Below are 23653 nucleotides of genomic sequence, written 5' to 3'. Positions count from 1 at the left end.
TTAAGTTGAGCAAAAACAACATGCAGCTTCCTCGCATAGAATAGCAACCTATAGTCTCTACATTTCAAAAGGAGCTGGAATGATCATCAAACCATCAAAATGACCAGCCATTGCACTGAGCCCTGGGCCTGGTAAATAAATGAGGCAGCTTACATCACAATGCACTGTAGCACAAGCACATCGATATGCAAGCAGCCAGCCACGCGCAGGCGTGCTTGGAAAGGAAATCAGATTATCAGCACACAAGCCCCACATACAATAACAATAGGAATAGAATTGTAGGAGGACGTATTCCTGGACCCAGTATAATGACCGATATTGTTGCATTGAACTTGTGGGTATATAATGGGAGACCATGGGACACGTTGTAAAATAAAAAGGAAATGCATGTGCACAGTTAAAACTGTGTTACATTTATTCACCGGTCGGTCAGCCGTCAGTGTGCATTTCAAAGATAAGATTCCATGTGGGATTCCATGACTTAGCCTGACTTACTACGATTCCATTTCCTATGCAATACCGAAACAGCCTCCTATATGTGGATGCAACAGCATGCTGCTGCTGCTGCTGTTACTACTGGTAAGAAATTGAGCATTTCTATAGGATCCATCCATACCTTACCACGGTGTTCAGCCCGATGCGAAGCCGTCATGCTCGTCGTGAATCTCGGTGTGTGTCAGTGCTGCATGGGGCAGGAGATCCGGGGTCCGGGGCGGAGGAGAGACACAGAGCGGAGAGGAGGAGAGGGAGAAAATAAAGTCCCCAAACCAAGCGACCACGACCCGCACAGTGTCCTTGTTTGCTGGCTGCCTGGCTGCTGTCAGAAACACAACCCCCCTCCTCCACCACCCACATACCCGCCACCATAATACACCCATACACCCACCCACTGCCGCACGCCCCGCCCCCACAGGAAATGACCGCATCTTCACTGATTGATTGATTCCCACACACACACACACACACACACACACACACACACATGATATGATTATTTTCCTTCCCCTTTTATTTTGCCGCATTATTTATTTATTTAATCTCCGGGACCCCCCCCCCCCCCCCAAATAGACACTGTAAAATTATCATTGAGAGTGACACTGACATACACACATGGGACCAAATTGACCACCACTCATGATTAGTTATACCTAGACTCATACAGGGACGGACGGGTCCATTTCATTTAGACCCATGGCCGAAGAGAAGAGCGCGTACGCCCCCTGACTGACACACCTATGGTTTCAGCCAATAGGGAGAGTGAGCGCAGCGCAGCGCTTCATTCTAACGTGTGTGTGTGTGTGTGTGTGTGTGTGTGTGTGTGTGTGTGTGTGTGTGTGTGTGTGTGTGTGTCTGTGTGTGTGTGTGTGTGTGTGCGTGTGTGTGTGTGTGTGTGTGTGCGTGCGCGTGCGCGTGCGCGTGTCCGTCCCTTTTTTACTTTCATTATATGATGATTTTCTGTTTTTCTTATGTTATGTTCTTTTTATGTTTGTAGGCCTATGTCTTTAAATGTTCTGATGTTAATTCTAAACAAGTCTTAGTGCTTAATGGTTCGTCCACAAAGTAACAGTTATTTTTTTCTGTTTGAAATGTACCCATTCCGCATAGGCCTACTGTGAAATAAAATGTTCAATCAATCAATCAATCAATCAATCGTGTGAACGGAACTGTGTGTGTGTGTGTGTGTGTGTGTGTGTGTGTGTGTGTGTGTGTGTGTGTGTGTGTGTGTGTGTGTGTGTGTGTGTGTGTGTGTGTATATATAGATATATATTCATACTGATGCTATTCATATTTGGCCTGCTATGTCATGGAACAACAATTTTGCCACACTGGAGAGGAAAAAAGACAGAAGTTTGTGGTCTGGTCTGTTATGTTGTTGACCCATGATATTTAATTTCTGCCCATTCAGCAGAAAGTTAGAAGTCTTGTTGAGAAGAATGAAGTCAGGTCATGGCAGCTGGAGAAGCCATTAATCTATCTCTTTCTTTGGTGACACAGCGGCCAATTGGCCAGGGCTTCCAGTCAAATTGTTGCAATAAACCGGCAGCATCTGTTTGTCCAACTCTGGCCAAGTGCTGAGTGTGCAACAAACCCAGTTGCAATATCTCTCCTCCACTTGCATCATCTCTACTCGCCTGACCTGTCCCTGACCCCATGCTGTGACCTGTCCCCTGTCCCTGTACTGAGTCTGGATAAAGTACACTTATCACCCCTGGCCTGTACGTATGAGTCAAAGACCCAAAGTATAGGCAGCCTATACTCCTGGTCATGTATTACTCAACCACAAGTGAAAGTTCCTCAGTCAAAATTATGCACTTTGGTGTAGTGGGAGAAAGAGCAGACCAAGAACAGGACCAAAGGTCAAGTTTCCAAAGTATAGAGTTGTTAAAGTGTTAAATCAATCCAATATATTAAATAGAAAGCAAGTGTGAAGAAAAATATATACATGTTCACTGACGATAGTTAATGACTATGGTAATAACTGGTACTTAATAGCCTCGGTACCCAGGCTTTTATTTGGACTGAACTTTGGGGTCCCACTGTCCCACCCCAGATGATTAGCTTATTGTGCTTGGTAAATGGATGGTGCATTTATATAGCGCCTTTATCCAAGGCGCTTTACATAGATTGTGCATTATACATTCAGCCATTCACACACATTCACACACTGATGACAGCGGACACCATGAAAGGCACCAACCAGCACATCAGGAGCAATTAGGGGTTCAGCGTCTTGCTCAAGGACACTTCGACACTAACTCTGGGGGAGGCCGGGTTTGAACTGGCAACCTTGCGGTTACCATCTGGTCACTCTACCCCTGAGCCACCACCGCCGCTGCTTAATGTTAACGCACATTTCTAAAGTTACAATTTAAGGACTTTTTAATACCAAATTTTCAATCAAATATTATGTAAGAGGAAAACATTGTGTGAATAGCGAATTGCCGATGTACAAGCTCGCAACCGAATTATAAATGAATGAATTATGTCTGAAATGTCCCCATGTTCAAAATATGATTATTTGGGGCAGTCGCAGCCTGAAATGCTGGGAAACCTTGTTCTACAGCACATGATATTAACCACAACCCTGACAATGAAACTGATGCAGGGCTGCCCTCTGCTGGTGTTTAGGCAAACTTGCACTTTGTACTGTAGGCCAAACTGTGTAGAGTTGTATGGCACTCTCACTCAGACCTGGAGACTCGAGAGAACGTTATAAATAAAGTAGGTATTTGAGTTAAATAGTAGCCTATATAACCAAAGCGGGTAAGAAATATTTGTCTGCACGATAAGAAAATGCCCATTATAAAGGATAATAACAATAGTCTATAGGCCTATATAATTACTATTAACTATAGCTTCTATTTGTATGTCTCTAAAAGGTGGACCCTCTTGTAAACAAGTGTAATGCTTTACTGGGTCGTCCACTCACAGTTAACATTCTTTGAGTTTGTGCCTGAAATGTACTGTAATTCTGCAAACTGTTAATACATATTTCAATCAATCAAAAAGAAAGTCAATGTCAAATGTTATGTTAGAAAGAATTCTAGATACCCAAAGATGCTTTTTTACATAAAGAAAAGAAAAGAAAGAAGACAGTCCAAGATCAGTGCAGTGGTTCTGAAAGTGGGGTCCCTCCCAGGACCAAATGGTTCATATTATATCCTAAAAAGAAATGGCATTGTTTGTGAGCTTGTAGGCCTGCAATTTTGAAATACATTTAAAACGTTTTAACAACATTTTTTGAATACATTATTAGAAGTTTGCAGAAAAACAGGAAAGTAGCCTACAGTTTGATACTAGAGTAACTCTAACTCTAGTCACTAATATTAGACTCTCGCAGCTATATGCATTTTATCGATTCTGACAGCCTACAGTCGTAGTATTTTAAACCCAAGAAAGCCTATGGCTTGTTTCCATTGGGGTCCTTTTAATTGTACTCAATTCATGATGGAAACATAGTAGGCCTAACGAAGGGAGGCTCTCACTATATCTCCATAGCATAATCTTCCTAGTTTAGTTCCTCCATATTTGACCCAGGCTGACTGAGCTCCATATATGGAGACAGATGTAGGCGAGACATAGGCCTATAGTTTTGACTTTTGACATCAGGTAGGCTATCAGGTATAATAGAGAGTTTACTAGCCCCTAGCTCTGGTCCATAGCCCAGCATTTATGGATCAGAGCTAACTAGCCCTGAAACATGACTATCATGACTGTCAGCGTCATGTGAAAGTTTACAGACCATAGACGACTGCATGGCATCGTCATCGTGACAAGCATCCAGTCAACTTCAAGCCCTATAATATAAAGAGTAGTGTAGTGATTTAAGCTTGAGATGATGCAATGCAAGCAGGATTCTCAAGAAAAGAAGATAGTCAAATAGAGGGCGCTCTAAAACTGCAGCACCGCTGCACTGCAGCTCCTCCCTCTGGTGTGTTGTCACACTGTCCAACATGGCGGCCTCCATGGTACAGGGCTGCCGCGCTTCTGTATGGCGGCATGGACCGTCATCATTTGTCCTCCTGAAGAACACAACATGTCGTCCTCGTTGTTTACATTTCACATCCAAACTGCACTGCTCCGCCGCCGTCCGCAGCGGCCTGCTGTCCTCTCTGCACAGACGAGGCATCATCAAAGACTCTTTCCCTGAAAACGCAGGACAAGACCATCTGCCCCGCTTGTTGGAGTCTGGCTCTCAGACGGTCAGTGGTGAACACAGTACATCATATTATTTACTGCAGTATTGCACTGGTTTTTGAAGAAGCATTTTCATGTCAAGGACGGTGGACCCATTGATATGTATTTTGTTGCGGGCCCCCATCTAAAATATTTTGTGCCAGGGACCCCCAGGAGGGAAAAAAATAGATTATTTTATTATTTTAATAAAATGAGCCTCACTATATATAATGAGACTGAATTGTACTGTACATAAAGCGGCACTTTTCTTTTTTTTATGATTAAAAAATGAAATAATTTAGTCTAATCTGTATGCTAGTGTCAGTGTATGTTAATACAATGTAATAACTTATACAATTTGGAATGCACTGTGGAGATGCCAACTTGCGCCTTGCACACAAGTAATGTCACGTGGCCTACTTGTGCGCAAGCAGAACACGCCATGAGGTGCGCTCACTGGCATCACCGCTTCAAAACAAACCTGATATTGTGGTAAATAAAACACTGTTAATCTAAGATGTAATACAAATTAAAAAGATGCTAAAATACTGTCTGGGTAACTTGTAAAACTGCTGCTCTGAGTCCCTATAGAGCTCTCTGTCTGGGTACATGAGACCCCGTTTCGCACCAGTGAGGGGTGGGAGGGGCGGGGGTCAAGGTCACGGACCTTACAGTTAGATGAGTCGTGAAAACTCCTGCATTTGATCATTTATTCCATTAGATTAGACCATATATCATTTTTATGATTTTATAAAAACATTCTCTGATGTTATGAGTTATAATGTTTTAGTTATACATTCAAATATGCTATAGGCCTACTGGCTGTATTCTTCTTGGAAAAATAAAAAGGGAATCAAGGATACTCCTATGGAAAGGCTATATTATTTTACTTATATTGACCAATTTAGTAGGCTATAATTTAGTATAGCCTATGTAAGGTTCAACCTCGTCTGATAATCCCCACATAGCTACATTTACGAGAAATGCAAAGTTTCAACACCAAGTACTAGTAGTAGTTGTGAATTAGCAAACTGGACATTTGGACTGAATGTTTCCTTTATTCTCGCGTTGGGCTTCTGTTCTCGCCAAAGTTTTTATTTGTAGTGTTTCATAAGCGCAGCTCCGTTGTGCTTCACGTTCAACACAGCCGTCTGCCTTGACTTCTGTGTGTGCTGACTGCTGCGGGCCGGTGTGGGCTAGCCCTCCCACCCTTCACTGGTGCGAAACGGGGTAGTGAAAACGACTACTGCTCTGAGTCCTAGAGTTCTCTGCTGTCTGTCTGGGTACGACTGCTGGTCTGAGTCCCAGAGCTCTCTGCTGTCTGTCTGGGTACGACTGCTGCTCTGAGTTCTAGAGGCTCAAAGCTTTCTGCTGTCTGTCTGGGTACGACTGCTGCTCTGAGTTCTAGAGGCTCAAAGCTCTCTGCTGTCTGTCTGGGTACGACTGCTGCACTGAGTCCTTATAGAGTCCCTATATAAAAGCTACTTTGAAGTACAGTGTCCGGTAGTGTCTACTGCCTGGTACAACGGCTGGTCTAAATCCTCTCTACTTTGAGTGCTACTACCTAATGTCTAATACAACTGCTGTTCTAAATCCTTCAGACCCGTTATTGACCTTTTACCAACCTTGAAACGTACCATAGTTACGTCACCAAGAATAAGAGGTTTCTATCCGACAGCAACGATGTACTTTTGAATCCTGGAGCATTTACCTGAGCATACGTACCACCACCCATCCATACAGGTGTACTGCGGCTTCGACCCCACGGCGGACAGCCTGCATGTGGGCAACCTGCTGGCCCTCATCGGCCTGCTGCACTTCCGCAGCGCGGGGCACCACGTCCTGGCTGTGCTGGGCGGGGCCACGGCCCAGATCGGGGACCCCAGCGGGAAGAGCAGCGAGAGGGAGCGGCTGTCCCCGGAGCTTGTGCGGGAGAACACCGACGGCATCAGGGAGAGCATCCAGAGGGTCTTCACCAACCACGAGCTGCTGTTCCACCGCCATGACGGCAGCAGAACACTGGGCACCGTCACGGTGGTCAACAACCTCAGCTGGTACAAGCACACAACTAACTATAGAGCAGTGTGTAAGATGGAGGATGACTGATTTAAGCAGTCACACCTGGCCTGAGTCATACTAGAACTGGACTCAGAGCTGGGTGTGGCTGCGCACCTGTTGTGCATGGACTTGATCAAGGCACAACAGGATAAATCAGTCATCTCCCATCTCAGTGGTTTTCAACTAACGGCTAATTACGCCATTTCTGAAAATAATGATTGTGATATCGCCCTGCTCAAATAAATTGCTTTCACATTTGTGACATGCCTCTCTACACAGGTACAAGGAGTGGAACGTGGTGTCCTTCCTGTCGGAGGCCGGCAGACACTTCAGGATGGGGACCATGCTCAGCAGACACAGTGTTCAGTCCAGGCTGAAGGGCTCTGACGGGATGAGTCTGGCAGAGTTCACCTACCAGTGCTTCCAGGCGTATGACTTCCACCACCTCAACCAGGTGTACGGCTGTAAAATCCAGCTGGGTGGCACCGACCAACTAGGCAACCTGATGTCTGGCCATGAATTCATTCACAGGTAAATGTCCTAGGCAGGGGTTGCAATTTGGTGCCTTTTCGTAATATAATGCCCTACTTGATCGAGCGTGTAGATCTGTTTTTATTAGTATATCCTTTCATGTATCCTGAAAAGTAACAGTTTTGTTTCCACCTGACATCGACAAATAGTTAATTGAACTAATAGATTTGATTGTTTATTTAAAATGAATAAATAATTGATCATCGATATAGAAAATATCCGAGCTCACAATGTGCTGTGTCGTGAAGCTTAGTGAGCTGCCTTGTACATATTATATTTGAGCTATTTTCACCTTTGCACACAGTTGTGTAAATATGTATAAAATAAGGCTTAAGTGGTTAATTGATTTGTTATATGAATTTAAAAGCTTGTAGATCTGCTATCTATCAAAGTCTTTAAAAATATATTTTTTAAACCCAACTCAAATCTTGTATGGAGCCCCCTGGCACAATATTTTCAGTGTCCATGGCCAAAACGTCTGAGCAAAGGGAAAACAGCGTCAGTGAATTACTCCTATCGGTGGGAAATAAAGTCTAGCTCCTTTCCATCAGAAAGTGACAATAATCCCCCCTCTCTTATAGAGTGAATGGTGAGGAGGTGTATGGGCTGACGCTGCCTCTGGTGACCAGCACCAGCGGGGACAAGCTGGGAAAGACTGCAGGCAACGCTGTGTGGCTCAACAGAGACCGGACCACTCCATTTGAACTCTACCAGTTCTTCCTCAGGCTGCCTGATGGCAACATCGAGGGGTAGGTGATGATACACTTGATACAACAAAGTAAATATCCCTCTTTTTTTATTTTTTTATATATAAAACAATTTAAATGTCAGAAATATAATAATATAAAAGAAATAGCACATTGGCTATTTTCACTATTTTTTAAATAAGGCTTATGTAATGAATGAGCCCTGAGCTAGACGCTAGCTCATGGCTAGCCCTACATCAATATGACGCTGAACGGTATATAGTCTCTACTCTAAGGTCACATTCACACCTCTAATTCGGTAGACTATGCAAATGGAAGAAGAAGTTGCATAATTTTAGCAGGGACCTTTATCAATGTGTTCAATTCATAAACTACACAGTAAAATATGTGTTAAAAAAATACATACTTTGAGTAATCGTTAGGACTTCAGGACGTAAAGTTATGGTAACGTGTGTGTGTGTGTGTGTGTGTGTGTGTGTGTGTGTGTGTGTGTGTGTGTGTGTGTGTGTGTGTGTGTGTGTGTGTGTGTGTGTGTGTGTCAGTGTGTGTGCGTAATAACGGATGTCTACAACTTTACCAACTTGTTTTATAAAGTAGTGGCTAGCCTACTAAAGCCATACACAAACACACTTTTATCTGACTCCAGATCAGGATTCCCGGTCCAGGTCTGTACTACGAGCGCAAACACTTTATGCAACCTGCACCATTGTGCAAATGTTGGATGGAACCTAATCGCCTCCATTATCTTGCTATATATCCTGTACACTGCATTGTTCGTGTGTGTAACCTTCAGCATATTTGATATAAGCCTATGATGGTCTGGCCTTATTGCAATAAGGGCTTCTATCTCTTCATTAGACCATGTGTGTCCACGGGACATATTTACGCGTCGCTGCGTAATAATGCCTTCTCCTTCCTTCTCGTGTGCCAAATACCGACTTCATCATCCCACAATGGTAGGCCTACATTCACTCCCTATGTTTAATGCGATTGCATTCACACCTGCGGTGATCCTGCTGCGTTTTAAAGCGAAGTGAAATGCCCGTTCTTTTGGGCGGAGTAGAATGCAGTTCTTTGGTGCGCATTAGGATTCCATTGAGCCTTCACACCTGCCAAACGAAGCGCACTTTCCGACAATGCAGGATTCGTTTTAGTCGCAGTAAAGCATGCTAGTGTGAATGTGACCTTAGTCTACTTTCTAATGTGATGTGTGGATCAGCTATACAAGAGATTCTCAGCGTGCCGTTTGGGGAAACCCAGGGGTCCTTGAGGGGCGTCCCAGTGCATCGTCCACTAATAGGAACCAAATATAACCCAGTAGACACTTATTTGGTTCCTTTGAGAACCACTGACTTATGGCGTTTGTGATGTGTTATGGTCATACATGTAGGTACCTGAAGTTGTTTACCTTCCTGCCTCTGGCGGAGGTGGAGAGAGTGATGGAGCAGCAGAGGGAAGATCCCGCCAAGCGTCTGGCCCATAAACGCCTGGCTGCTGAGGTCACCAAGCTGGTGCACGGCAAGGAAGGGCTGGAGAGCGCCAAGAGGTCAGCACGAAGTACTGCTGCGTTCACACGGGCAGCTACAAAAGACACAAAGCGACGAATCGTCATAATCATTTCCATGTTGAAGAATATTCATAATCAAACTTAAAAAAAAATGTGGAAATTAGTTTTGAACTTCTAGATCTGTTATTTTCACTATTCATGTTTATTTATTTTATAAGTATAGTTATTTAATTTAAATTTGTATTCATAATGTTCCAACGACAGAAACGCAATTAAATCACTAATCGCAATTATTTTAGCGACAGAAAGTTGTCTAGACTGGCCCCAATGTAACCGAGGACCCTCTCGTCTCCCTTACAGATGCACCAACGCTCTGTACAACGGCAGCGTGGAGGCTCTGGAGCAGATGAGTGACGAAGAGCTCCGGGAGCTCTTCAGAGAGGCTCCCTTCCACGAGACGTGGCTGGAGCCGGGCACCACCGTGCTGGACGCCTGCCGCGCCATCAACGCCATCCCTGACGGACCCAGAGGGTAGGGACACACGTCCCCCTTAATAAATCACCCCTATGCCCTTGACCCATTAACCCATTTAGGCCTGACATCAAAATTAAAAAATAACGATGTTTAAAACACCCGCCCAAAATGGGTTAAGACCCGAGGCCGATTCTACAAATGCAAATCTGTATTTGGCCGTGGATCCCTCCATATTAATTTTATATTTGTGCCAAGGACCCCCAGAAGAGAAGATTTGTGTTGGAAAAAAATACCACTTTCAAGAATTTTCAAAATGTTCAAAAATAGCAGATGTACAAGCTCGCAGCATGGCAGGAAGTGAGCTTGTATATCTGTATACTTTAGAGAACCATGGTTTTCTGAAAAACGTAATGGGTTAAAGGTGCTGTAAGTGATATATTCTTGTTAAAATAAGTGTTAAAATAGCTCTATGTTGTGATGGTAACCATTTTGTATGGAGTGTTTGTTCTCATGTTGCAGGATAACAAGTGAAAAGTGATGAAACAACAATTAGCTGATTTCTTTTTTTAAAACACTATAAAATGTAATCTAATAAATGGGTTCTTTCTCCTGACTTCTGTTATAAAGAGCTGAAGAAACAGGGAGACCCATGCTATTGAACATACTCTAGTCTACCAATAATTACTATCAAATATATAATTTTTGTTTTAATCAGGAAATATAATTTAAACTACCTTTACAGTAAATGTAATTTGTTGACCAATGAGTGCTGAATATAGCGCATACAGGCACACGTGATTGGATCAAATGAGAAACAAAGATACCCAAACAGTGGGTCGGGAGACTCGGGACCCATTTGTGGGTCATGGACCATGGACCATGGGTCACGACTGATGTACCAAACAAACAAAGCTAAGAAATTCCATAAATAAAAATGTAAAATAATTAAGTAGTAGTGATCTACAAGTGTCGCAACAAAGCTGCCTTGCGACGTCACGCTTCGCATTTGAAAGCTTGTAGGTCTGCTATTTTGGAAATCTTTTTAAATGGTTTTTAAATGTCCAAAATAGGGAGATAATGTGGTTTCTCTGTGTTGACAGGTATCGCATGGTGTCAGATGGAGCCGTGTGGATCAACCACAGTCGCACCGACAAGCCCGAACAGGTGCTGGTCCCAAAGATCCACATCCTATCAAACGGACTCTCTCTTCTCAGGGTGGGCAAGAAGAACTTTTACATAATCAAGTGGCTTCAGCTCTGAAATGACCCGATCAACGCTGCCACAGTTTGGTTTTCTTTCTCCGTAATGGACCTATGATGACAACAAACGTCCGGAAGCTCCTTCCTCAAAACCTCAAACAGTTTCATACGTTTCAGACTCAGTTGAGTGCTCCAGTAATTTCTTTGAACGTCTATTTTGAAGTGCCCACGTAAACGTTTCTTTTTTTAAATAATATTGTCCTATTGCTGAGCACAGCGCCCTTCTACCCACAACAAGCATTGGACTTCTCTTTGTGGGCACCTTGAAGAATGCTTTGGAAATACTGTCGTCAGTAGACATGACTGGATGGATGTGGGACTTGTATTGTAGAGGTTGTATATATGTATGGATATACAGATGTGACAGTCCTCTAAAAAGGTATAGTATTAAAGAATATCGTTGCTGATCTCTACCTTTTTTTGATTTTTCGTAAATCCATGCCCTACTACAGAGTCACGCAAATGCATCAAAAGTAGCAAATCCACAAGTTTGTAGATCTGCTACTTTTTCTACTTTGGAATTTGAATCGTGAAAAGTAACAGTTATGGTTTCCACCTGACAGACAATGGGAGGGTTGTGGATTGCCACTTTAAGGCTTTGTACTACTTTCTGTGGGTTTTTTAGGCCATAATGCAACAGCAGACCAAAACCTCTAGGCCAGTGGTTCTCAAAGTGGGTTCCGGGGACCCCAGCAGTCCTTCAGGGGTTTCCATGGGGATGGGGTCCCCCAGCTAAGAAGGATAGATAATTAGGAACCAAATAAATCCTTACAGGTCAGTAACTACAGTAACAACAGTGTACAATTTAAACATTTGGATCAATTTTAACCCTAACCCATTTTAACCCATGGCTGTGATATTACATACATTGATGTCATGTATACCAGATACACAGCCATAGATCACTCCAATGCCCTCCTGGGTCATAGTTATAAAGGATAGAGGGCGGATTGCCCCGCCCCCTGCTATTCATTTGAATGGAAGTTGCTCAGTGGCGTTTGGAATCGCGAAGACCTGGTTAACACACTGCTCCGGGCAGCGCCTCCCAGTTCTTCTGCGTGTGTGTTTAGTGTCAACACACGCAGAGATGACGGATCAGAATCACACTCGCGCACACGCAACAGAGTTTTGGTATGGAATGAGCATAATATAATAATTAAGCCTGCATCGCTTTGCCTAAAACACTGAATTATGAAAAGGACCGCAATTGGAAAAAGCCTGCCACTGGCTTCCATTTGTTTAAGAGACATCTATACATTTTCAAATTGTATTGTTATTATGCTTAAATTATCGCTTTGGCTAAAACGCTGAATCCCGCGGATAAAGTAGGCTATGTACAAATAACTATACAGGCATTAATAACTACAGACATTAATATAATCTACCGCATATGTACATACAATTGTATAGCCTACATTTAACAAACAAGCTTGATTGACATTTGAAAATAGGTCAATACAAAAACTGCTACGAGGATAAAACCAGAAAAAAAGGCTTCTTTACATCAGTATAAAGTAAAACCGGAGCAGTGTGCTAACCAGGTCTTTGCTTTTGAATTACCCGGAAGAGCGGTCTACTTCCGCATTTGTATGTGGAAGTGCTCAATGTTAAACTCCAGCTGTGCAGGGTTTCCTCGTGCTAAATGCAGGGGCCTGCCTGCAGTTCCAGCTTTTACCACTAAGTCTCGCAGCTTCAATGTTGGCCAGCCTTTCCTGTGTTGGTGAGGCATTGTGGCAAGTTGTAGCGCAGTGTGTACTCACCCAATAATTCATCGCTGCTACTTGAGGTCATTTGTCATTATTTTCATATCCATTTGAAACTTCTGGCAGAAAACGTATAGTATACAACATAGAGTATAGTGAAATATTGACACTTTTTCCACATTCTCTGCACACAACGGGGACCAAAAAGATTCATTGCAGGACTCTTTAACATAACAAACGTCCTCCAGTGAGAACATGGGTATGGTGCACAGTGCACACAATCAACAACAGGTGTCATTAATTACCCAGCACCTGTCAGTCTCACTGGAGGACGTTTTCATGCGTTCAGTTCAGTCCTGCAATGTGTGAAGCTTGTATTGTGTAAAAAGTCTAGATAAATACACTGTGACAGAACTTTCAAATGGATATGAAACTAGAGGACAATAGCTGACCCAAAATCGCAGACACAGGAGGGCATAAGAGTGATCTATGGCTGTGTAATATTGAATATATTTAAGAGTTAGAGTTAAATTAAGTGTAGGTTGAGGTCCCAGAGATAAGTAATAAATAATCAAATATCAAATGGGGGTCTGGCCTAGTGCATTACTGCATTCCAAACTGGGGATCCTTGACATGAGAAAGTTGGAGAAACGCTGTCTAGATGCTCTTATTAAATTGAACACTAGGGGGCAGTCTTATCCCAGTCATTAAGGTGGAGCAGAAGGTGTCACTGCCTACTGCCTACTACAGCATGTATGTGCCTGTGACCCTCGCTATGGATAAGTAATCGCTTGGATTAAAAATAAACTATGTGATTGTTTTGGTTAGCAGGTAATGGATTAGTTGTAATGAAAAGGGATTTCCTAGATGTTGAAGGGGCAGAAAAAGCCAACATTTGTTTCAAAACCGGTGGTGTTTTCCCTCAGAGGTGGAAAGTTTGAAACTTATTGCATCAGAGAAGGCAATAACATAAAGTAATGTCCTGTGGGTTGTATTTTCATAAAGGATTTTAATTGCTCTGCAGAAATGGGGGGAATTGGATTTCTGACGTTTATCTGAGAAAGTTGCAGGGTTTTAGGTGTAGTGTTTAGGTAGCCTATTTATTTATTTGCACAGGCCTGCCAGAGGCCATATATATATATATATATATATATATATATATAAAATTGTTTTCTTTTTCTTTTTTTTTCTGCTGCCAGGGGGGGTGTAAAAAGTGGGGTGTGTTGACTATGAAGTGACCTTGACTTACCACTCTCTCTCTCTCTCTCTCTCTCTTCTTGTCTGCTTGCTCTACACAATGGGTGGAAATACCAAGTCCTTGATAGACATATATTTGACTAAATGTAAATTTATTGTAATTTTTCACCCGAGCTGAATATTTTTGACCAAGTGTACTGTATCTACTCAAGTAGAAGGCCCACACCTTAGAGGTTATCTTGTGTTATTCACAAGTTGTCAAAACTTTTAAGGTGGCATTTATTTTTTAACAACCCCTTTCTGTACCCTTGAAATACGTATGTAAATCAGTTGAAATATTGTGCATACATTTATGTAAAGCTTTGTTTTGAGAGCAAAGTATGTTTTTTATTTTGTGTTTATGTTCCACTTGTCTATAGCTTGGTGGTTGGAACAATTATTTATTCAGATGAAAAAAGAAGGGGGAAAGGCCAGTTGGATAATAATTTGATCTGTGATGAGGATACATCATACATTTGCTATTATACATGTACAATCACAATGGGTGACCATCAACAATGTAGCCTGTGTCGGTGAGTAGACAACTCATTTACATTTGTCCACTCACTGAGTTACAAACTGATACAAAGTAACCACTGATAATTGTACTGTGAATGTGAGAACGGCCACAAAAACGTTGCTTATTTTACCACAACTTGTGTTTCTATATAAATGTGTTTCAATCCGGATACATTAATGATGGTTGGCTACAATGAAACCAGATCACCTTAAGAGACGGGGCGGGCACTAAGCCCTTTAACCAATGAGTGGCCTTCTTGGTGTTAAATAGCTTTCTGTGTCAATCATTTTTCCTCCAGTCAGCCTCCCTCTGAAATCCCAAGTACATCTCTCAATCGCCATATTGGGTACTGAAAAAAGGTTTGTCTGCAATTTCTCCCCCCTTCTTCATTTACTACTACGGGACGAAAGTTGACAGAGAAGGCTTCGGGTTCGTGCAGCACATTTGTTTTTGGATGATCCGTGGAGAACTACTTTCATTGCAAGCCGCTGTTTTTCGTATCTGGAGCCGCGGTGCAAATGCATGCATGCATTTGTGTTGATCCGTCGTTTTACGCTTGTTGTGGAGCCCGAAGACGCAGCGAAACGAGAGGATAGGATACGCAGCGTTGAGTTTTGTTTTTGTGCGTTTTCTCGGACGATCTTTGATTTCTTGGAGGGGGACTGGAATTTTTTGTAAAACAAAAAAAATGTCCAACGTTCGCCTTTCGAACGGGAGTCCCACGCTGGAGCGGACGGACGCAGCCCGGGTGTCGGATCACCCCAAGCCGACCGCTTGCAGGAACCTGTTCGGCTCCGTGGATCACGAAGAGTTAAGGAGGGATTTAAAGGGACACTTGCAGGGCATGGAGGAGGCCGCCTCCGCCAAGTGGAACTTCGACTTCGCGAACCACGCGCCGCTCGCCACCGGACGCTTCGACTGGGAGATCGTGGACTGCAGGGACATTCCCGATTTCTACAGCCGAACGCACAAGAACCACCACCGGGGCTCCGGCTGCGGCGCAGCCGCCGGAGGAGCAGCAGCCGCCGGCGGGGGCAAGAAGCAGCAAGTCGTTGTGTGCACCGCCGCTACTGCGGCTGGGAATAACAATGTGGATGTAAACGGGAATCATAATAACTGTGTGGTGCTGGTGGGACAGGGGACTGGAGGCTCCACCACGGAGAGGGCTGACGGTCTCATGGAGTGCAGTGAGCAGTGCACAGGAGGGCAGAGGAAAAGACCTGCCTGCCACGGTACTGACAACACTTAGAATCTTTTTTTTTTTTTTTTTTTTTAACGCAATCCATTTTTATATGCAAGTGTTGAGTGAGATGATTCACTTAAAGCGGCGCACATATTGTAAAATACCAGTATCCCATATTTGCAAAATTAGTATCACAAATTGTAACCCTATATTGCATTGCAACACGATAACAATATGGCATTCAGGCATTAGTATTGTAACATAATATCACGCCTGTGTTTTGTAACATAAATCTAATTGCAACATAGTATCGCACATTTTAACATAACCTCACATTTTGTAACTAAGTAGCCAATCACACACACCACGCATAGACTGATTGTAACGTAGTAGCCGATGAGATGACACATTGTAACAGTATGCCACATAATAAGAGTATCGAGTGGTGGAATGTGTTGTTGGTCTTCCATCAACGGACTGTGACCCAACATGTTATTTCATGGAAGTTGATCTGCAACTCGCAGGACTGAGTTTTAAAAAAAAAACAACCGTCCAGATCGGTTGGTTTTGACTAATCGTGACCCCCTTTTTTGTTTTATTGCAGAATCTACTGCCCAAACTAAAAGATCACACACTAGTTCGGATGAAGTTCGTTGCCCAAACATGACACTTTCTTCGGAACTAACGCCCAGAAAGTCCAGTCCAAAACGGCAAACGTGAGGATCAGAAAGGTAAGATTTTTTTTCCTTCTATTATATATTTTTTGTTTAATAAATAATGCATACAAATACTGCAGTTATGTATTTATTTATTGTATTTATTGTTACATCACCCAAAACATGTTTATAAATGTCCATACACAATTCCACATCAGTCACATTACATAATTTTCAAGCGCAAATAGTAGCTAGTAGCCTGAGGATATCAACAGCCTAGGTCCCGTTTTTAGTCTTAACTCCGAACGTCATGTCATTTGTACGGAATATAGCTTCATTTACCACCTGACGGCACAGTCATTCACACACCAGGCTACTGCACAGATCTTTGCGAGCAACGCAGAATGTACGCACGCCACGGCTTGAATTAGCTAGGCTTGAATGTGCTTATAGTACTGGCTAAACCTACTAGTCTACTCTGTTTTTGTTGCACAAAATGTCAGACTCGCCTTCTTCTGACTGCAAACCGTCGCGTTGATTTGCATGCGCTATTGAAAAGCTTCTGACTCCTAAGCCTACTCTTACAAAGGCGTTTTTTTTTCTTCTTCTTTTTTAACCAACCAGTTAATATACCCCCCTTAAGAAAGAGTGCGTGTGCTCATAATGCGATTTTTTTTACTACAACCGCTGCTCACTGCTCATGCAGCTCTGCCACGGCGAGGCTGCAGTTTCCGACGAAACTGTATACAAGTCTTGAACAACACTATAGTAACACGTCAGCAACCACTGAGGGGCTGGTCTGTCTGCTGCGTGTGTGCACGCACGCACACACAACCTCTGCCCTGCGTGCATACACACAGCCAGCCACTAGCTCTCTCTCTCTCTCTCTCTCTGCATGCACGCTCGCTCGCTCACACACGACCTCTAGCATGCACACACAACCCCGCGACGCAGGAGGGGCTGGTCTTCTTGCAGTGCACGCACATACACATATGTCTGTTTCTACTCTACTGAATAGGGCTCCACAGTTGCTTGCAACCTAAAAAAAAAATCCTGTTAAATAAAGAAGTTTAGTTCAGGAATAAAAGTATGCTTGTTGCACATACACAGAAAAAATCTTGCTGAAGTTTGACAAACATCATCCTATTCTGGGGGTTTGCTCTATCTGCCACAAACTGTATTCTATGATAATAGGCATTAGTGTGATTAGACAGTCAAGACTACACTACAGGCTACACAGTAAAATACAGTTAAATTAACTCTGCAAGGGTTCAAATGTAGTACTAACATTACATTCGTACCCTTGCTGAGTTACAAATGGATAATATTGACAACTGAGGATTTTTATTGTGAGAAGAGAAAACTATACAAAAGTAGCTTCAATCAATTCTTGTCCACTGTTTCATTGCATGGTCAAAAGAAGTCTAAAAGTCAAACGTTTGTCCCGACCGACTGCCTATAACACCTTTCTTTTTTTATTTGTTCTCTTGCAGAGCCGAATTATGTTTTCCCCACAAAGTCTCGGGGAAACGTCAGTGTTGGCCGACTTGGAAGAGGAACTATACAGCAAACAGAAACATATCACACTCTCCTCGGTAACGGGACATTTTCCTCTGTAACAGGGGGAGAACTTTCCTGGGTTCCAGGGGGGAGACGCTGTTCAAGCACTGAATAGTAACACTAAAGTTGTGGCACTCAAAAAGTTACTGCCTCTAAAAGCAGTCCATGTAGCAGTGTGCAATTAGGTTTGATTTCCTTTTTTGCTCATTTTTTTTCATTTTTTTTTTACTACCTGTGTACATATATATAAATATATTATATATATATTATTTCTCTCCATATGTAGCACATTAAAAAAAACTTTTGATTTGAAAACAAATCCTTTCTATGTAAGAGAAAAAAAAGTGTGAATTTTGATTTGACTTGAAGAATTGCAGTGTAGTTTGAGAAATGTTTTCCAAAATGCTGTTCATGTTTTTGTTTTAATTATTTTATTAATATTATGTTTTTGTATTATTTTGAAAGGCAGTGTGATTTTGGCTTAGTCCTGTTTTTTGTTACATTAAAAAAAAGAATATGGCTCTTACAGTTTTCATAACATTATACAATAATGTATATCTACACGGGGTCTTCTTCCTTGTAGTTCTGCGGTGAAGAACGGTACAGATGTAGCGAATTTCTGTTTGTATCATTATTATTTTTCTCTGGGGTTGATTGTGTCATCACGAAGTGAGGGTTTATTATTATGTGAGGTTTGTTCCCCCCCCCCCCTATATGGAAGAATCAAACCAGTAAACGTTAATACATTTCTGTTTTTGGAAGGGGAGGGGTTCTAATTAAAATCTACCAATATTTATTATGTGACAGCCAATTAATCCTTATTCTCCCCTCCCCCTCCCCTCAGCCACTTGTGACTGTGTGTGATAATTTCCTCTTTGGGTTGTTGTTGTGAGGTACTCGTATTAGTGAAGGACAAAGACCGTACAGATTGCACAGGTAGAGAGACACGTGATGACCCCCAAATATCCCTAACTCCTGATTGTTTAGCAAATGCTTAATGCCTCTAGCAGAGAGAGGGGTTGGGGGAGGGCTAGCTGCCTCAAACTTTATTTGTGAATGTCCCTTACAATACCAAATACATGGTTGCTTCAGTTCTGGTTGCTTCACGGATGTGTTTCTGTATGTTCATTTAACTCGAGAGGGGTGCTAATATAACCAAAATGGACCCCTATTACTATGGGTCCCTTCATGGGTTCCATTTGCACCCCTCAAACAAATGCATACATTACCACAGAGTTTTACTTTACTGTGCAGCAACAACCTTGCTCCTTATCGACTTCACATTGTATTCCTTTGTGATAATATCTAGAGAGAAAGCAATTTCATTTAAGTTGTTTTTTTTGTTTTTGTTCATCTTTTTTTCTGCTGTTAGCCTGCTGAGGATGTGAAAGTTGCATCCATAAGCCTCCCGACTATTTGCATATCGTTGCTGTGGGGCATTCGGGCAGAAATCTCATATCTCCATATTCTAACTTTTTGTTTTTCATAAATTAATCAATAATGCCCTACTTGATCGTACAGCGTCACACAAAAGTAGCATATCTGCAAGTTTGAAACGTGGTGCTAAGCGACGCGATTTGAGATTGTCCATCTGCTACTTTTGCTGTTATTGAAATTGAATCCTGAAAAGTTATAGTTTAGTTTTTGGACATATGAGGTTTCTAACTGACTTCTATGGGTTATGTTAAAAAAAAGACCAATGTACACCCAGAGAGGAGAGAAAGGAAATGCTTGTCTCGAAAAGCAGTCACCGTTGCCTGTGTATTTGTGTAAAAAATCTTTGAAAAATGTACCTATGTACATAACTTTGTAAAAACACTGAGAAATTATACTAACTTATTTATGTCAACCTTTTTTTTTTGTATGTAGAATAAAAATGGGTTTTTGATTACGGTTATCCAAAGTGGCATTTACATTATTATAATTGTCTTATTTTGTAAAAGCATATTTTTTGGTAGGCTTTTTTTTTATAAGGTTGCAAACTGAGCCTGGTAAAATATTTGATGTGCATTTTTGTAATGTGTGGTTAAAAAATATGTTGCAATCAATTAAAACAGAAAATGAAATCTGAATGTGTGTGTTTTTCACTTGGTACCAATAATGTCTTAGTTACACTACACACACAATAGTCGCAAGATTATGTTCCATATAGCCTACATTATACATTGGGACATTTGCCTACATTTATATATATTTTATAAGATCTCATTGACTTTACAAGACTACAAAATAAACCCATTTTTGTATCCTTATGTTTACTATTCAAAAGGGGTTATTTTCTAGATGCAGAACCCGTTTTGTGCAGTGTGCTGGGCAGCCACACAGGCGTTGTGGTTCAAATCACTCCCAATATGAGACGGCTAGTATTTTTGAGCGGGCTGTTGATTGACGTTTGGGGCTGTCCAATCACATTCAAACTGCAGAAAGCAGACCACTTGTTGCAGCCAGTAATATTCGGGTGTCTGTGCTGTTTGAAGTTGACTTATCGTGGGGATGGATTTCAGGGAAACAAGGCTCTCCTCATCGGCGAGGTAAAATGTTTATACGGTATGTAATATGACTTAATTTACAACCATCTGTGTAGCCTCTAATGCCCCCCCCCTCTCTCCTCTCTCTCTCCCTCTCTCCCCCTCTCAGTGTGAGTGTGTGTGTGTGTGTGTGTGTGTGTGTGAGAGAGAGAGAATGATTGTGCGTGCGTTGAGTGCGTGTGTGTGTGCGCTCATAAGAGCGAGAGAAAAAAAAGAAAATTGTTGTAATAGTTTAATTCCGGTACTTATTTTAAGTTTATTCTTACCATTGGTATTTAGTTATTAATTTTCGTATGTATTTATTTGCAAAGGGTGTTATTTTTTGTGGATTTGAAATGAGGTGCAAGGCTGCAAGCTATACTACTGAGTGATAAGTGACACTGCCACTTTTTGAATAACATTTTGTGATAGCCTACTAAAGTAACTATATTTATCACATTTATTACACACTCATTTATGTAAGTAACTTACTCGCATAACATTTAACTTGTTTTGTCTGAAGCTGTATTTTCCATTTTCATGGTACTGCCATTCTCCCTTATGTATAGCCTACTTAGTTCACTGGTGCTCAAACCTTTTCATGTCAAGGACCCCCAAATTCGATGTATTTGGCCGCGGACCCCCATCTGAAAATATTTTGTGCCAGGCAGGGACATCCATACAAAATGCATGTGCGGTAGTTAAAATTGTTCAAAAAGATATACCGGTAGCCTATATAAAAAAATATATATACATTAACCGAAACAGCCAATGTATAGGATTAGGGTTAAAAGTGTTTAAACTGATTGTGATGCTACATTAACACATATTTCTGGGACCCCCTGGAACTCCCCTCAAGGACTACTGGACCGCACCTTGAGAATCACTGCAGGCAACAGCAAAAAATTACGCATTGCAGACCTCTGTCCTAACCCACGCTTGTGGCTTCAAGAGGCCTGCCCTGCACATAAACCTTTCCTATAGAGAGTATGCACATGCATAGCCTCGGCCCCAGCCTTACTAATCTGCGAAGAGAAAAGCCTGGTGGTCACAACCTAAGCCAGAGAGTGCATATAGCCGGAAGTGTCGGGCCGGAACATCCGTCAGATGTATTCCCCCCGGATACGATATTTTCCGACCAATCACAACACTTGTTTCATACACGGAGAATGTAAACAGATTTGTAAAGCTTCCTTGAGTGGTACTTCCGCCAAAATCCCACTACTTCCATCAAATTCCAGCAATGCATTGCACCCTACAGCGTAGGTCTTGCCCAGTGTGGCACATACATCACTTTTCCTCATCTAGACTGAGTGGCAAAACACTGAGCAGCATGGAGAATTAGAGTTTGGAAGCGCTCCCTCGTTGGAAATCACTCAATGGCCCTGCGTTAGAGTTCTCATCGGGCCCGAAAATGAAGTCCCAACCCTAACTGGGCCCTAACTAATTGGCATAGATTTTAGGCCCGACCCGGCCCTAAAACGTCGGGTTTGTGCAGAATTTGAGAACAGAGTAAAAATGAAATGCCAGTCAACTCAGCACCATCTTCATAATAGATAAATACACAAACAGACAGAACAGAACTATTATTTTTATTATTCTAAACAAATTCAATATATATATATTCTTTTTCATGGAGCCCGAGGCCCGGCCCTAAAATGTCGGGTCAGGCCTGGTCGGGTTCAGGGCAGAGTTTGAGGACTCTACCCTGCGTACCACTGGTTTCTAAATGTGTCACATAATGCAGGAGGCAGCATTATTGAAAATGAGCGCTTCCAAACTCTCACACTCTGAAAAATAATTACCTGGACGGAATTTCTTGACATAAAGTAGCTCATAACATAACATGTCTACGGTGGACTTTCATGAAATGAAAACTTTGCAGAGGGAAAGAGGGCAATTAATCCAAGCTTTCTGTGTACTGTAGCTGCACTATTGGTGAGTTTAACGTGGTTTAACACAATTAGATAGGCCTATGCAAATCACAGAGGCTAGACAGTCAATGACACACGACACACAGACATTTTAACACCCCATTTCTGCACGGCGGCAGAAGCAGCAGCAGCAATAAACAATAATACACATCATTGTCTTACCTATAATTTGGAGGAAGTGCCTTCTCTCCAGGTCAAGGTGCAACCATTAACAGGTTCCTGAATCCTGTGTCACGCAGTACCTGTTACAATTGGTTCCTACTACCTAAACAACAAACACCAATATCACTCAAAATAAACACCTTTTTCAACATCTATTTTATTCCCCAAAGTAAAATACATTGTTGTTGTAGCCAAATAGATATATTTGTGAATAAAAAAAAACTCTATATTAGAATCTAAATTGTAAAGTTTTATGTATCATCTCTGTCGGGTGGAAACCTCATATTTGCTGTTACTTTTCAGGATTCATATTCAAAAATAGCAAAAGTAGCAGATCCACATGATCAAAGTCAAAGCGATTCACTTCGCATTGCATTTCGAGCTTGTAGATCTGCAATCTTTGATACTTGTGTGAGATGCTGTAGTGTCATAGCCTGCTTCAGCTTATCAGACTGAAGCTGCCTGCAAGAGGGGCAGTGGGTGGGGTCTATGGGCTGGATCTAGGCTAGTAGGCCTAGTATATGATCAAGTATGGCGATAATTTACGGAAAAACACAAAGCGTTAAAATATGAAGTTAAGAGGTTTCTGTCCGATAGCTGTGTGTGTGTGTGTGTGTGTGTGTGTGTGTGTGTGTGTGTGTGTGTGTGTGTGTGTGTGTGTGTGTGTGTGTGTGTGTGTGTGTGTGTGTGTGTGTGTGCGAGTGTGTGCGCACCATGCAAAGTACCTCCTCAGTCAACCTAATAACAGGAAGACACCTGAAAAACGTCTTTAGGGTTGAGGGTGGCTGGGTGGGTAGTGGGTACATGGTTGGATGTTGGGTTGCGAGGGGAGGGGGGGGGGTGGAAGTGTGCAGGTGGGTAACCTCAGCTCAGTTGTCCACCCCCACTCAGAGCTCGGAGCATTGTCCGAGTATGTGGGCCTTTGTGTGGTCGGCCATTGTGAGGGGCCCGGGGCCGGCCACTGTTGTGTCTGGGGCTT

General features: G+C 42.3%; 3 protein-coding genes across 3 annotated transcripts in view; 2 read left to right on the top strand and 1 right to left on the bottom strand.

Annotated features, from left to right (window-relative positions):
* Positions 1-831, bottom strand: part of pparab (peroxisome proliferator-activated receptor alpha b) — a 58517-nt gene extending 57686 nt beyond the window's left edge. The window contains exon 1 of the mRNA XM_080761080.1: positions 622-831. The gene's annotated coding sequence lies outside the window, so the exon portion shown is untranslated. The remainder of the gene's footprint in view (positions 1-621) is intronic.
* Positions 832-4461: 3630 nt separating this feature from the next.
* On the top strand, positions 4462-11626 carry yars2 (tyrosyl-tRNA synthetase 2, mitochondrial). Its single transcript, XM_080761003.1, has 7 exons — positions 4462-4703; positions 6421-6731; positions 7015-7266; positions 7848-8015; positions 9364-9519; positions 9841-10011; positions 11055-11626. The coding sequence occupies exons 1-7, from the start codon at positions 4467-4469 to the stop codon at positions 11212-11214; spliced, it is 1455 nt and encodes a 484-aa protein (XP_080617129.1). The 5' UTR covers positions 4462-4466; the 3' UTR covers positions 11215-11626.
* Positions 11627-14959: 3333 nt separating this feature from the next.
* cdkn1bb (cyclin dependent kinase inhibitor 1Bb) lies at positions 14960-20143 on the top strand. The gene is made up of 3 exons (XM_080761515.1): positions 14960-15904; positions 16460-16586; positions 18005-20143. The coding sequence occupies exons 1-2, from the start codon at positions 15361-15363 to the stop codon at positions 16573-16575; spliced, it is 660 nt and encodes a 219-aa protein (XP_080617641.1). The 5' UTR covers positions 14960-15360; the 3' UTR covers positions 16576-16586; positions 18005-20143.
* Positions 20144-23653: the final 3510 nt, after the last annotated feature.

Source organism: Protomyctophum bolini (assembly GCF_963924005.1).
Source record: "Protomyctophum bolini genome assembly, chromosome: 4".
Classification (NCBI taxonomy): Eukaryota; Metazoa; Chordata; class Actinopteri; order Myctophiformes; family Myctophidae; genus Protomyctophum; species Protomyctophum bolini.
The sequence above is the reverse complement of the archived record's forward strand: the minus strand, read 5'-3'. Positions and strand labels throughout refer to the sequence as shown.

Bases quoted from the DNA above. Each gene is read 5' to 3' on its own strand.
- yars2 (XM_080761003.1), top strand. From the start codon at position 4,467: ATGGTACAGGGCTGCCGCGCTTCTGTATGGCGGCATGGACCGTCATCA. The intron at 7,267-7,847 runs GTAAATGTCCTA...CCTCTCTTATAG, and splicing joins GGCCATGAATTCATTCACAG to AGTGAATGGTGAGGAGGTGT. The intron at 9,520-9,840 runs GTCAGCACGAAG...TCTCCCTTACAG, and splicing joins GGGCTGGAGAGCGCCAAGAG to ATGCACCAACGCTCTGTACA.
- cdkn1bb (XM_080761515.1), top strand. From the start codon at position 15,361: ATGTCCAACGTTCGCCTTTCGAACGGGAGTCCCACGCTGGAGCGGACG. The intron at 15,905-16,459 runs GTACTGACAACA...GTTTTATTGCAG, and splicing joins GAAAAGACCTGCCTGCCACG to AATCTACTGCCCAAACTAAA.